Source organism: Dendrobium catenatum, unplaced genomic scaffold (assembly GCF_001605985.2).
Source record: "Dendrobium catenatum unplaced genomic scaffold, ASM160598v2 fragScaff_scaffold_1608, whole genome shotgun sequence".
NCBI classification, from domain to species: domain Eukaryota; kingdom Viridiplantae; phylum Streptophyta; class Magnoliopsida; order Asparagales; family Orchidaceae; genus Dendrobium; species Dendrobium catenatum.
The window spans coordinates 1225075-1236876 of record NW_021320070.1 but is presented as its reverse complement, the minus strand read 5'-3'; the positions used below and the strand labels follow the sequence as shown (position 1 = coordinate 1236876).

The 11802-nt window shown below is 36.4% G+C and overlaps 1 protein-coding gene across 2 annotated transcripts in view; it reads right to left on the bottom strand.

The window, feature by feature from the left end:
• Positions 1 to 1221: 1221 nt before the first annotated feature.
• Positions 1222 to 11802, bottom strand: part of LOC110110202 (auxin response factor 3-like) — a 42863-nt gene continuing 32282 nt past the window's right edge. The window contains exons 9-12 of one of the 2 annotated variants that reach the window (XM_020841580.2): positions 9224 to 9389; positions 8210 to 9138; positions 8027 to 8114; positions 1222 to 1553 (exon numbers count right to left, since the gene is read on the bottom strand). In XM_020841580.2, the coding sequence (XP_020697239.1) occupies positions 8070 to 8114; positions 8210 to 9138; positions 9224 to 9389 (1140 nt within the window). In that variant the 3' untranslated portion in view covers positions 1222 to 1553; positions 8027 to 8069. The remainder of the gene's footprint in view (positions 1554 to 8026; positions 8115 to 8209; positions 9139 to 9223; positions 9390 to 11802) is intronic. The other variant, XM_020841581.2, reaches the window with a different exon arrangement.

Genomic DNA, 11802 nt, shown 5'->3' with positions numbered 1-11802 from the left:
AATCACAATTTCATTTGGCTACTATTTTTTTGTTTCTATTACTATTTTTCAAAAAAACTATGTGATGATAATTTTTTGTTTCATTTATAATAGGTTATATTTGGGACAACTATGACGTTTTATAAAGTTGGTTATGAAATTTATGTACGGAAAGTAATTTAGTTACTATGATGGCAGAAAGTAGCTTTCAACCATACAAATTTATTAAAATTAATGATAAAAAGATAAAAAAGCAGTAGCCAAATGAAATTATCATATTTGATTGAAAAACAAATCAGCAAGAAAACAATTCTGAACACTATTGCCAGCTCAAATAAACCCCAACTTCATAATTCAATTCCAAAAATAACATTTTTTTAATCACTACCTAATTAGAGAGAAGACATCCTTCAAAATTAGAAGATAGTCTATAAAAATATATATATATGGATTATTTATTTGTGTAGATATATGTCGACCATATCGACATAGGTTGGAACAAGCAGACCAATGCTGATTGACGCATAAATGACACTGATTCATTACACGGAAATCAAAACTGGCATGCTTGTCCGAGCCAATAGCAACGATCATATTAGAGAAGCAGCATGTCTAAACTGTTGGTGGAAAATTTTAACTAGCAATCATGTCTTAGATTCAAAAACTTATTTATATATATATGTTAATTTATCTTAATTAGCTCAAAAGTCCTAAAAAAATAACTATACTAGAGAAAACTCATTTACTGAGAGTTCTTTTAAATTATTGGCAAAACCCAACGCTCCTACATCAAACTTGCTTTAATGATAATGTCAGTAATAATAATAATGCAAATTAATATAAAAATGTTAAGACATTATTATCAAAAACATGAATCAAATCTCTCCTACATCATACTAATACTTCTCCAGCTTTTCAACCAAGAGAAAGAAATGACTCAATTTTGTAGGTAACTGGATTAAGAAATGGCTAACTTTTAAGGTTTAAATATCATTAAAAAGATCTTTAATTTTAATCCCTTTTAGTTAAAAATTATGCAGAAACAGAAATAAGTTAAAAGAGACTACATACATAAGATTTAATGACAATTAGAATATTAATTATTTATAAAACAAACACGGCTTTAATTTTCTACGTCAAATTCTCTTTCAAATAATTAAATTTTTAAAAAAAATTATTACATTCGGGTTAACTTAAAACAAACAAACATAACTGTATAAAAAAATTATTCAAGAATCGAAGTAAACAATGCCACAAGTGGATGCAATACCATTCAGAGCTAGAAGTTTTGCATTAGCTGCATGTGTTCACAGCTGAGAGAAATATTGTTACACAGCTTCATACAGCAGAGTACAACCATGTTGAGTTCAGTGTTAATCCATGTTTAACTATGCTTTAAAGGTACAATAGTGCATCTTCAAAAGCATTTCACAGGTTTACCAAAGTCACAGGTAGATAATCATTGAAAAGATAGAAAATATATTAATAGATAAAGGTGCTTCCACAAATTAGGTATCAGCTGCAGCAATGCACTCTGATGTTGCAACATTCCGGAGATTGAGAATGATAACAACCTGCAGGTTAAAAATAAGTAAGCAATATAGCAAAATTAGATCTCTTCTCTTACATGGTAAGAACGTATCATATAGAACATATAAACAAAACAAGATGAAAGTAAATTCACAGCTATTGATGAAACTAATTTGCAGTAACTAAATATAATGAAATTTTAATAATAAATCCTTAAAGCAAATCCCAACAATAAGGGCTGAGATAGAGAGAGCCAGTTAGAGAGAGAGAGAGTCTAGGTTTTCAAATTTCTGTTTCAGCGGGTCTTGATTTTCGCAGCTGTTTTGGCCGGCGTTCAGCCGGCACTCCGGCGGCACCGGGGACGGAGATGGAGCAAAGACGTCTCATTCCTTCGGAAGCTTGGAAGAATTACAAGAAAGGTCTATCTGTTCCGTTTCTTGATTATTCAGAGGTTTTTAATGGCAGATCCAAAATTTTGGAGGGTTCAACAAGAACTTCAAAGGTTTGAGTGAGAAACCATTGGTTATCAATGAGGGGGGATTTTTGGCTAAGAAGGAGATCCCCAGCCATGTTCCTGATAAAGGAAAGGATGTAATTGAGGAGGTTTTTCTGAATAAGCTGGATGCTTCACCTATTCTTGACGGTGGGAAGAAGGTTGATGATGGTCTGAATTTAGGTTCATCATCTTCTTCTGGACTGAGGATCAATTCTAGTATTTGTTTTAACACCAAATCATTGCCGTCTTCACCGATTAATAGAGATTTTATCTCTGATGTTCCGTTGAATATCAGTTCTAAGGGTGTAGATGTTGTGGATGAGGATTTGCCTCTGAAGAAGATTGGTGGTTTATCTGTGAAGGTTCCAGAAGTTAATTTATCTAATTCGGCTGCTACTGAGGTGAAGGAACGTAATGTGAGGATTCAATCGGCTTGGAGCAAGAAACCGAATGTGAAGGTAGACAATCTGGAGCTGGGATCATTTCTGTCTGATGATGGTAAGATGGTGTTTCTTCACGCTGAGAAAGAAATGGAAAATGCTAAGAGACTTGAAAAGGCTATTGTGGTGAAAATTTTTAGAGAAAATATTCCTTTTCATGTGGTGAGCAGAGAGTTGAGAAGACAATGGGAGAAATTTGGTAAATTCCACATTACTGGTTTGGGTCTTGGATGGATTTTGTGCTCGTTTGAGGATGCAAATGCAGTTGATAGTATTCTCTCAGGTGGGCCTTGGTGGATTAGAGGACAGGTGATTGGATTGGATAGATGGTCGGCCAATTTCAATCCTTCGTCTCTTAAAGGCATTTCTTCTCCTGTGTGGATTAGGTTGCCCAATTTTCCTCTTCAATGTTGGGATGAGGTAAATATTTGTAGAATTGCCTCGTTAGTAGGCAAGCCATTTCTACTAGATGGGAACATGTTCCAGTGGAGCAGAAGGGAATTTGCTCGGGTATGTGTGCGCATTCCTCTTGACATGAAACTTCCTCACTGTGTTCGGGTGAAGGGATTAGCTGGGGAATTTTTTCAAAAGGTGGAGTATGAAGGGGTTTCCAAAATCTGAACTGAATGTGGCAAGATTGGACATGCTTTGAAAGAGTGTGGTGAGTTGAAACATAAGGTGGAAATTGGATCCAGTAGTGTACAGCCTGTTGGTGTGGATAGTGATCAAATCCTGCAAACGGTTGCTGCGAGATCTCTGGTTGTGGAAAGAAGAAGTGATAATAATCACTGGATTCAGGTTCAGCATGGTAAAAAGAGAGTGAATAAGGTGGCTAATAATAGAAGATTCTTTAATAAGAAAGTTTCTATCCCTATGTTCCTAAGGTTGGTCTTTCTATTTTAAAGAATATGAGGAATGTGGAAGTTACAAACTTGTGTAATAAACAAGCTGAGGCTTTGGTAAGTTCGAATATCCCTGAAGCTATTGAGAATAAAGTGATTGTGGATGATAGCCCTGATGTGGAAGCTAATCCTGCAATTGAAGTAAAACAAGGAGAAAATACAAAGGATAATTCTGCTTTTGAAGTTCTTAACAGATTCGAGGTTTTATCTGGTTTAGATGAATCAAGTACTTTGAAGGAATTTGTAGCTGATGATATGAACGAGGCAGAGGAAGGAGAAATATTGGTTCCTGATAAAGATTTGGCTTTGAGCATCACAGATCGGTGTGCTGATCAACAGTCAGGGATTTTACAGAAGACTGAGAAGGGTCTATCAATTCCTAAAGGGTCTATGGTGGGAAGTCACTCTTATGAGAAAAAAGTTAAGCTTTTTAAAGAGCTTAAGTCCCTTGGATCAGGAAACATTATTCCTCGTAATAGGAAGATGGATGGTGGAAAAACTAAAAAGGTTGGGGGGCCTTCCCCCATCTTTAAACAATGACTTCCTTGTTATTTTGGAAGTGTAGAGGAGCCAAGAAGGTTGAGGCTACTCTATATCTTAAGGAGGTGATCAAGGATAAAGGGGTTTTCTTTGTGGGTTTATTGGAAACGAAGATTAATTCTCTGGATAATAGTCATCTTATGGAGTTTCTGGGCATGAACTGGGATTTTTTTCTGGTTCCTGCAGTTGGACTCTCGGGTGGCTTGTTGGTGTTATGGAGAAAAGATTTAGCAACCTTCTCTGTTATTGAGGCTTATTCTCAAATGATTTTGGGAAAATTGGATGTTATTGGAAAGGGCAGCTGGATTGTTGCCTCTGTTTACGGCAGCACAGATGCTCGCGAAAGGAAGAGACTTTGGGATGATCTTGAAAGGCATTGTTCAGGCAATTTACCTATGGTGGTGGGAGGTGATTTTAATTGTGTGCTGTCTCAAGCTGAGAAAAGAGGGGGAAGAAGTTTACTTTGACTCAAGGCTCCAAGGATTTTAATAGCTTCATGATTAAAAATGATCTTCATGAGGTAAGATCAATGGGACCAAGGTTCACTTGGTGTAATAATAAATTTGGAAGTGCTCGTATATTGGAGAAGTTAGATAGATGTCTTATTAATTCCTCTGCCTTAGACATCATTCATCTTGCTTTAGTTAAACACTTGACTCGTATTGCTTCGGATCATTGCCCAATTTTGTTGGATATTTTCAAACCTGTGGAACATGTTAACAGAGATATCAAGTATAAAGAAGTTTGGGCTTCTTACTATGGAGCAACTGCATTAGTGAAGAAAATCTGGTTGAAAAATTGCAGGGGGGACCCGACGTCTGTGCTTAATTTGAAGTTTAAAAGGGCATTAAAAGCACTTTTTTATTGGAGTAAGGCAAGCTACAAAGATTTGAACTTGTTGAGGGACAAACTTAAAAATGAGATTTTAGAAATCCAGTTAGAGGAATCTGAAGGTTATATCTCATTTGACAAAATGTAAAATCAATGAACTCAATGTAACTTTGGCAAGGCTCAATACATGGTGGAGGCATAGAGCCAAAGCAAGATGGATGGAGTAAGGTGACTGTAATTCGTCTTTTTTTCATGCTTTTGCAAATGCAAGAAGTTCTAACTGGATTAGTCATATCAAGACTTCGGATGGAATTGTATCGGAGGAGGAAGCTGTGATCCAGAAAACTTTCTCAGATTTTTTCAAGCTGAAATGGCAACACATAAACTGCTCCTTAGATGGATGGCCGAATCCATCTGCTGTCATTAGTAATGTTGACCAAACTATGCTTGATGCTGAGTTCTTATGGGAGGAATTACAAGTGGTCGTGGAGAATTCTAAGAGGAATATCTCTCCAGGCTTAGACGGGATTTCCTTCTCTTTCATCAAAGATTTTTGGCAGCTGATTAAAGATGATGTTTGGCTTGCCGTGAATCAATTTCTGTCTTCAGGTGTTATGGACCGGTCTTGGAAAGAGACTTTGATCGTATTGATCCCGAAAATCAAATGTCCTCAAGAGCCTGTACACTTCAGACCTATTAGTCTATGTATGACTATTTACAAAGTCATTGCTAAGATGCTCCTAAATAGATTGGATAAAGTTATTCAGAAGATCATTTCGGTGGACCAAGCAGCTTTTATTAGAGGCCGCTCTCTGTCTGATCATGTGCTTTTGGCCCAGGAAGTGTTTAACAAATTCAGATGGTCTAAGGCTAGAAGTGGTATGTTTGTTATTAAGCTTGACATGGAGCAAGCTTACGATAGTATGGGTTGGCAAACGTTAAGGCAGGTTCTTATTTAGTTTAAATTTCCTACTAAATTTATGAAGCTTTTATTGCAATGTGTTCTTAATCCCAAGTTTTGCATTTTGATTAATGGGAAGAAGACTGACTGGATAGAAGGGAGATGTGGATTTAGGCAAGGTTGTCCTTTATCCCCTTTTTTATTCATTTTATGCTCTCAAATTTTATCTAATGCCTTATTCTCTAGAAGAAGTGTTATGGGTATTTCTATTTCTCTGTTAGCACCAAGAGTGTCTCACTTACTCTATGCGGATGATACTTTAATCTTTTCGGAGGCAAAGATTAAAGAAGTTAAGGAGTTGAAGAAGATTATTTCCAATTATTATAATTGGACGGGGCAAAAGGTTAACACTTCAAAATCAATGATTCTTTTTGGGAAGTATACCAAAAGGAGTATCCAAAAGAAGATTGTTAAAAAGCTCAACTTTAAGATTGTGAAGGAGATTAACTATCTTGGTGTGAAGATGACGTTAAGAAGAATGGTGGCATCGGATCTCCAGATTTTATTGGAGGCTGCTGCTAATAAACTGAATACTTGGGGAAAGAAGTGTATTTCTTTGGAAGGTAAATTGGTTTTAGTTAAATCAGCATTCCTTTCTTTACCTCTATTTTTATCTACTCTTTCGTTGGTTCATTTGAGCATTCTTAAGAAGTTTGATAAGATGTGTAGAGGGTTCCTATGGAGTAAAAATAATGGTAATGCTGGGCTCCATTATGCATCTTGGGAATTACTTTGTAAGCCGAAAAGTGAGGGTGGAAGAGGATTGTTTTCAACAGTGTCAAAGATTAGTCCTCTTCGGGCCAAATTTGCTTGGATTTTTTGCATGAAGCCTCATTCTTTATTGAATCAAATACTAAGAGCTAAGTATGGGGAAGAAGTGTGGTCGGGCTCGGTGAAGGGAGGAAGTTCACCTACTTGGAAGATTATTACTATGGGAGCTAAATTTCTCAAAAATATTGTTAGATGGAATGTTTCCAATGGGAAATCTATCAATTGGCTACATGATTCTTAGATATTAGACAAATGTATTACTAATTGGCCTACATTTGTTAATATTCAGGACATTTCAGACGTTACTCTTAGCTCATTCATTTCAAACGGCCATTGGAAAATGGAGAAGCTTGATGTTATTTTGGGGAACAGCTTCTGAAGACAATTTCTACAATTCCTATTAATAACAATAGATCTTCAGACCTGTTAGAATTGAACTGTAAATTTGTTGGGAAATCCATTACTGCCTTGTCCTTTGAAGCAGCTATGGTTCATGAGGAGGAGGTTGCTCATTGGAATTGGATGAAGAGACTGAAGTTAAAACCGAAAATTGAACTTTTTTGGTGGAGACTTTGTAAAAATGCCATTCCTTCTAATACATTCCTTGTAAATAGGAGATTAAGTAATTTTCCTGGTTGCCCGAGAGGCTGTGGAGAAGATGAAGATAATAGCCATTCGGTAGGAAGTTGCTTCAAGGTCCGGAATGTAGTATCTTTACTGAACAGTTGGGGGTTTATAGTTCCGATTTTTGACAGTTTTATGGATTGCCTAGAAAGTCTTCAAAGGTTTGTGGGAAAGAATTCTCTTATTGCAAACAATTTTTGTACAGCTGCTTATCTTGTATGGAATAGTAGATGCAAGGTGGTTCATGGTGAAAGGATGATTCGGATAATACTATAGCTGCTAACGCTATATCCTTTGTTGTAAGAAGTAATTTTTTGAACATTCAACCGGATAACTGGGATGCTAATCAGCATTTGCTGTTTTCTCCTTGGCATCCTTCTCCTCCCGGGTGGATTAAAATAAATGTGGATGCAGCTCTTAAGAGTAATAATTTGGCTGGAATTGGCGGTGTTGCTAGAGACGAGAAAGGTAGATTCTTGGTTGCTTTTGGAGCTCATTGCTTGCATTGGGACATTTCACAATTGGAGCTATTAGCAATTTTATATCTGAAAAGATATGGTTAAGGATTGGATGTTCGAAGCACAAGGTGTTATCATCGAAGGGGACAATTTCAATATCATAAAACGGCTTCAAAATTCGGTCAAATCCTGGAAGGTTAGAAGATTGATTGATGATAATTTGTCTTTCTTGCTAAAGTTTAATCAAATTGTATTTTCATTTTCGAATATATGTGGTAATAAATTAGCGGATATCTGTGCTAATTTGGCTTTAGTTAGATCTTTTATGTGGGAAGATCTACATGATGCTTTGATTCCTCCTTTCTTGTATTGCTTGAAGGAGGAATGTGATGCTTTAGGTATGACTTGAATTGTTGTTTCTTGTTGGGTTTTAATGCATTTTAGCATTTCTTTCAAAAAAAAAAAAAAGCCCAACAATAATATTTACAACTAACCATAATGCCAGATAATCATTCATAACCTCCTCCATATCTTTCATTAGATAGGCATATCAAGTAAGCTTCGGGAAATTAACAGACCTGCCTGCAACAAATCATGGACAGATAAACACTCATAAGAAAGCCAGGCTGGAGATCAGAGAATTCCAGAAAGGAATGGCCAATATAGAATTTACTTACTCTGGTACATCCATGACCTGTATTTTTCGATGGCATTTGAGGCCTTTGGATTGAGAAAGATGATTTAATGCTAGCCTCTAATAAAGTAGACTCATTGAAAGAGCTACTCACCACATTAGTAACTGGAATCTTCTCAGTTAGTGGAAAGCCAAAGAGCCTACAACTGCTACCATTACCATGAAGGATGCTCTGACTGTTTTTATGAATCGGTGCCTTATACATACTCAGATTTTCACACTGTTCTTTTGTAAAACCATTTCCCTGATTAAAGGCATTGGCAAAGGATGCCTGCGGCTGCACACGAGTTGTGGAGGACGTCTGTTGCACATGATCTGCATCAGCTGAAGAGAAAGGACCAGATAAGTTACTATTGTCAGCTTTCTCCTTTTCATTTGCGTCATATAATGAATGAGTGCATGGGAGTTGAGAAGCAGCATGCTGAAACATCAAAACTGAAGAGGGAGACGAGACTTGAGCTGTTGGGGTACATGGCTGTATGAACGTACAGTATCCTTGAAGTGGTGCAGCAGAACACCTTCCAGTACCATATGATTCAAATAATTTTGATCCATCATTTTCTCTTAGGCTTTCAATGGCCATTCCACGGAATGATGGCAACACTGGAACAATTTCTTGACCTTGCAAGACCTTATGGAACCGAACAGATTCCCCAAAGCCTGTGCCCTGGTAGTAAAAATCAGAGTTTCCCGGTGGAACTCTGGTATTGCCTCCTGAGCCAGCTAACAAGCAGCTGTTAGGATTGGCAATGCATCTCCTCATTTCAGGCAGATGATGGCTTCTCATCTCAGAAAGCTGAGGAAGAGTTGCATCAGCCCCATTATAAGGAGATTTGAAACCAAAAATTTCTTGACCTTGCAAGACCTCTTGGAACCTTGCAGATTCCCGCAAGCTCTGATAACCACTTCCACCTGTATGTAGCAAAGATTTACGAGTAATACCCAAAGTGTACTGCAGGAACAAATTGAAAAACACTGAAGTTTAATATGAGCTTACTAGGATGTGGATAATCAGTACCGAGTGAGGGAATGCTAATTCTGGTTCTTTTTGAACCAGACACTAAAAGACTGCTTGGACAAGAGACTGATCCAGTGGGCTCTAATTCCCAAGGAGAGACTCTATTATGTAAACTGTTGTCCACGTCATCCTCATCCCATCTTACCTGAAAGAAAGTAGATTTAAAGCAAAATAAACTCCAAGCAGGATCCAAGATATACTTATGACTATCATCTTCACTCACAAAGGTCATAAACCTGGAAAAAATATATGATTTTCAGCGTATTATCCAATATACTCACAACTATGCGTGATGGAAGTTATCACTATCCCCACTAAAATTACAATGTTAAAAACTGAGACATGAATGAACTTCTAAATAAACAATAAAACATTAAATTCTATTTTGAAATTGCAATTAAAAACCTAATTAATTTTCTAGAAATATAAATTTCCTTTTTTAATGAAATATGTCAAACTAATATATATATATATATATATGCCATAAGTTCAAACTATGAATTTTATGAGCTCGCTACTAGTATAGAGTCTACAATAAAAAATAAAAATATATATGTTTGCAAATTTGATCTTTCATCAATGAATTAATATATTCTTCTAAGTTATTTTATGAAATAATCCCTTTCCGGTGCACAAAGCATCTGAGCTGTACAGTTATGGTTACTAGTTCTGAAGACATTTGATAATTACTACTGTTTCTTGAAAAAATATTTAAATCTTCCAGCATTTGATTGAATAAGTTCAGACTATAATAAATTTAATCTTGCACTAATTCATAAATGCTACATAAGCATATACAATTTTTAAGTGCAAACTTTTGCTCATTTTTTCCGTTTCACACCCTTCTGCATTTATCTGTAATCTATAAACAAGTTTGTTTCAAAATAATGAGTTAGTTGAATAAGCAAAAAATTAATATAAATTTCTCTAAAAGTGCAGATTTTATTTTCATACTCAAATTAAGACAAAAAGGCAATCTCTCTATACATGATAGAGTGTATAAGACAATTTATTTTTCTATTTTCCATATTTTTCCCCTTTCTTGCACGAAGGGTTAGAGCAATTGAAGAGCATAATGGCACAGGGGCCTATTTAAGGCTGTAAATTGATTTATGAAGTTTGCATATCATTTTTCATTTAGTAATACTCGGCTCCCCTTTTCATTCATTTCATGGAGAAAGGTTCATGTAGAACCCCTTAAATAAATCCCCATGGAGGAAGGCTTATTAACCTCATCTTGTATAAGACTCCAATTTTGTGACAAGGGCTAAAAAGCATTTCAACAGTGAATATTTGGCCACCGGGAAGAAAATTTCTAAAAAAATCAATACCTTACTATAGGTGTAGCCTTTCGCAACCAAAAAAGCTGTCTTATTAATAGTGCCATCAGAATAAATTTGAGCCTAGACATCCATTTGCAACCATTGGAATGTTTTCCTATCAAAATAGGAATACTAATCCACATGTTGTTTAGTTCAAGGGCACATAATGCATGGACGTTTTCCACTCGGAGAATTTCATGGCTTAGTGATAGAAAGTTAGTTCAAAGTAAGTGAAAATGCTTAGTGCAAGTTTTATGCGCCGTAAAAGTGCACTATAAAGAGAAATAATGTGAAATTGGAGATCAACAATGGTGAGAAACATCAGAACTATTATATAGCTAGTTACAACAAAAATTCAACAAATATGATGGCGGCATGGTGATCCTAGTGGCATTATTTAAAATTGCACAATATGAGGCTCACCTAGGAAATACTTGAGTTCGCAAGTAATCCTATCGGATCTACTTGATTTCGCAAGCAATCCTAATACAAATTTGATCAAAACAATGATAATAACCAAGATCGAGAAGAAACAGACAAGAAAACCAAATAGAACTTTATTGAAAACTCAAAGCAAAGAATATAAGCAAAGATACAGGTGATCCTCTATTCGAGAGGAGGATCGTTCTCTCCAAATATCTAGACACTAGGTCTAGAGCCCCAAAACTCGAAGAGACTCCAAGAGAACACTAATCTAAGCATGTCTTTTCCCTTCCCCCCTCATCTCTATTTAAAGGCCTCCCCACCGCTCACTCTACCTTTCCAAAAACAAATAATAATTTAAATATTCCCTACCTTCCATATTTGTATTTAATTTAAAAAATAAATTCCTATTGGTCCCACATATGGCAAGCAAGAGGCGGTGGACCCTCTTAGGCGGCAAGGAGAGTCGGTTTGCACCGCCTCTGGTATACCCAACCCACTTGGGTCGGTTCGGCTTGGGCCCAAATCAGAGGAACCGACCTATCAATACTACATTCCCAAAGAACCACCTTGTCCTCAAGGTGGAAGGAAGGAAATTGTTGTTTTATTTGTTCATAAGGTTCCCATGTTGCCTCGTAATCTGGAAGCTCCTTCCACTTGATTAAAATCTCTTTTACTCCTCCCTCACCCTAGTGTACCCCTTGTAACTCATGATTCCATACTTACTTCTAGATCTTCTGTTAAAGTGATGAGTAATTCAAATCCAATAGAACAGTCTCCGATAGCTCTTTTTAATTGGGATACATGAAACAC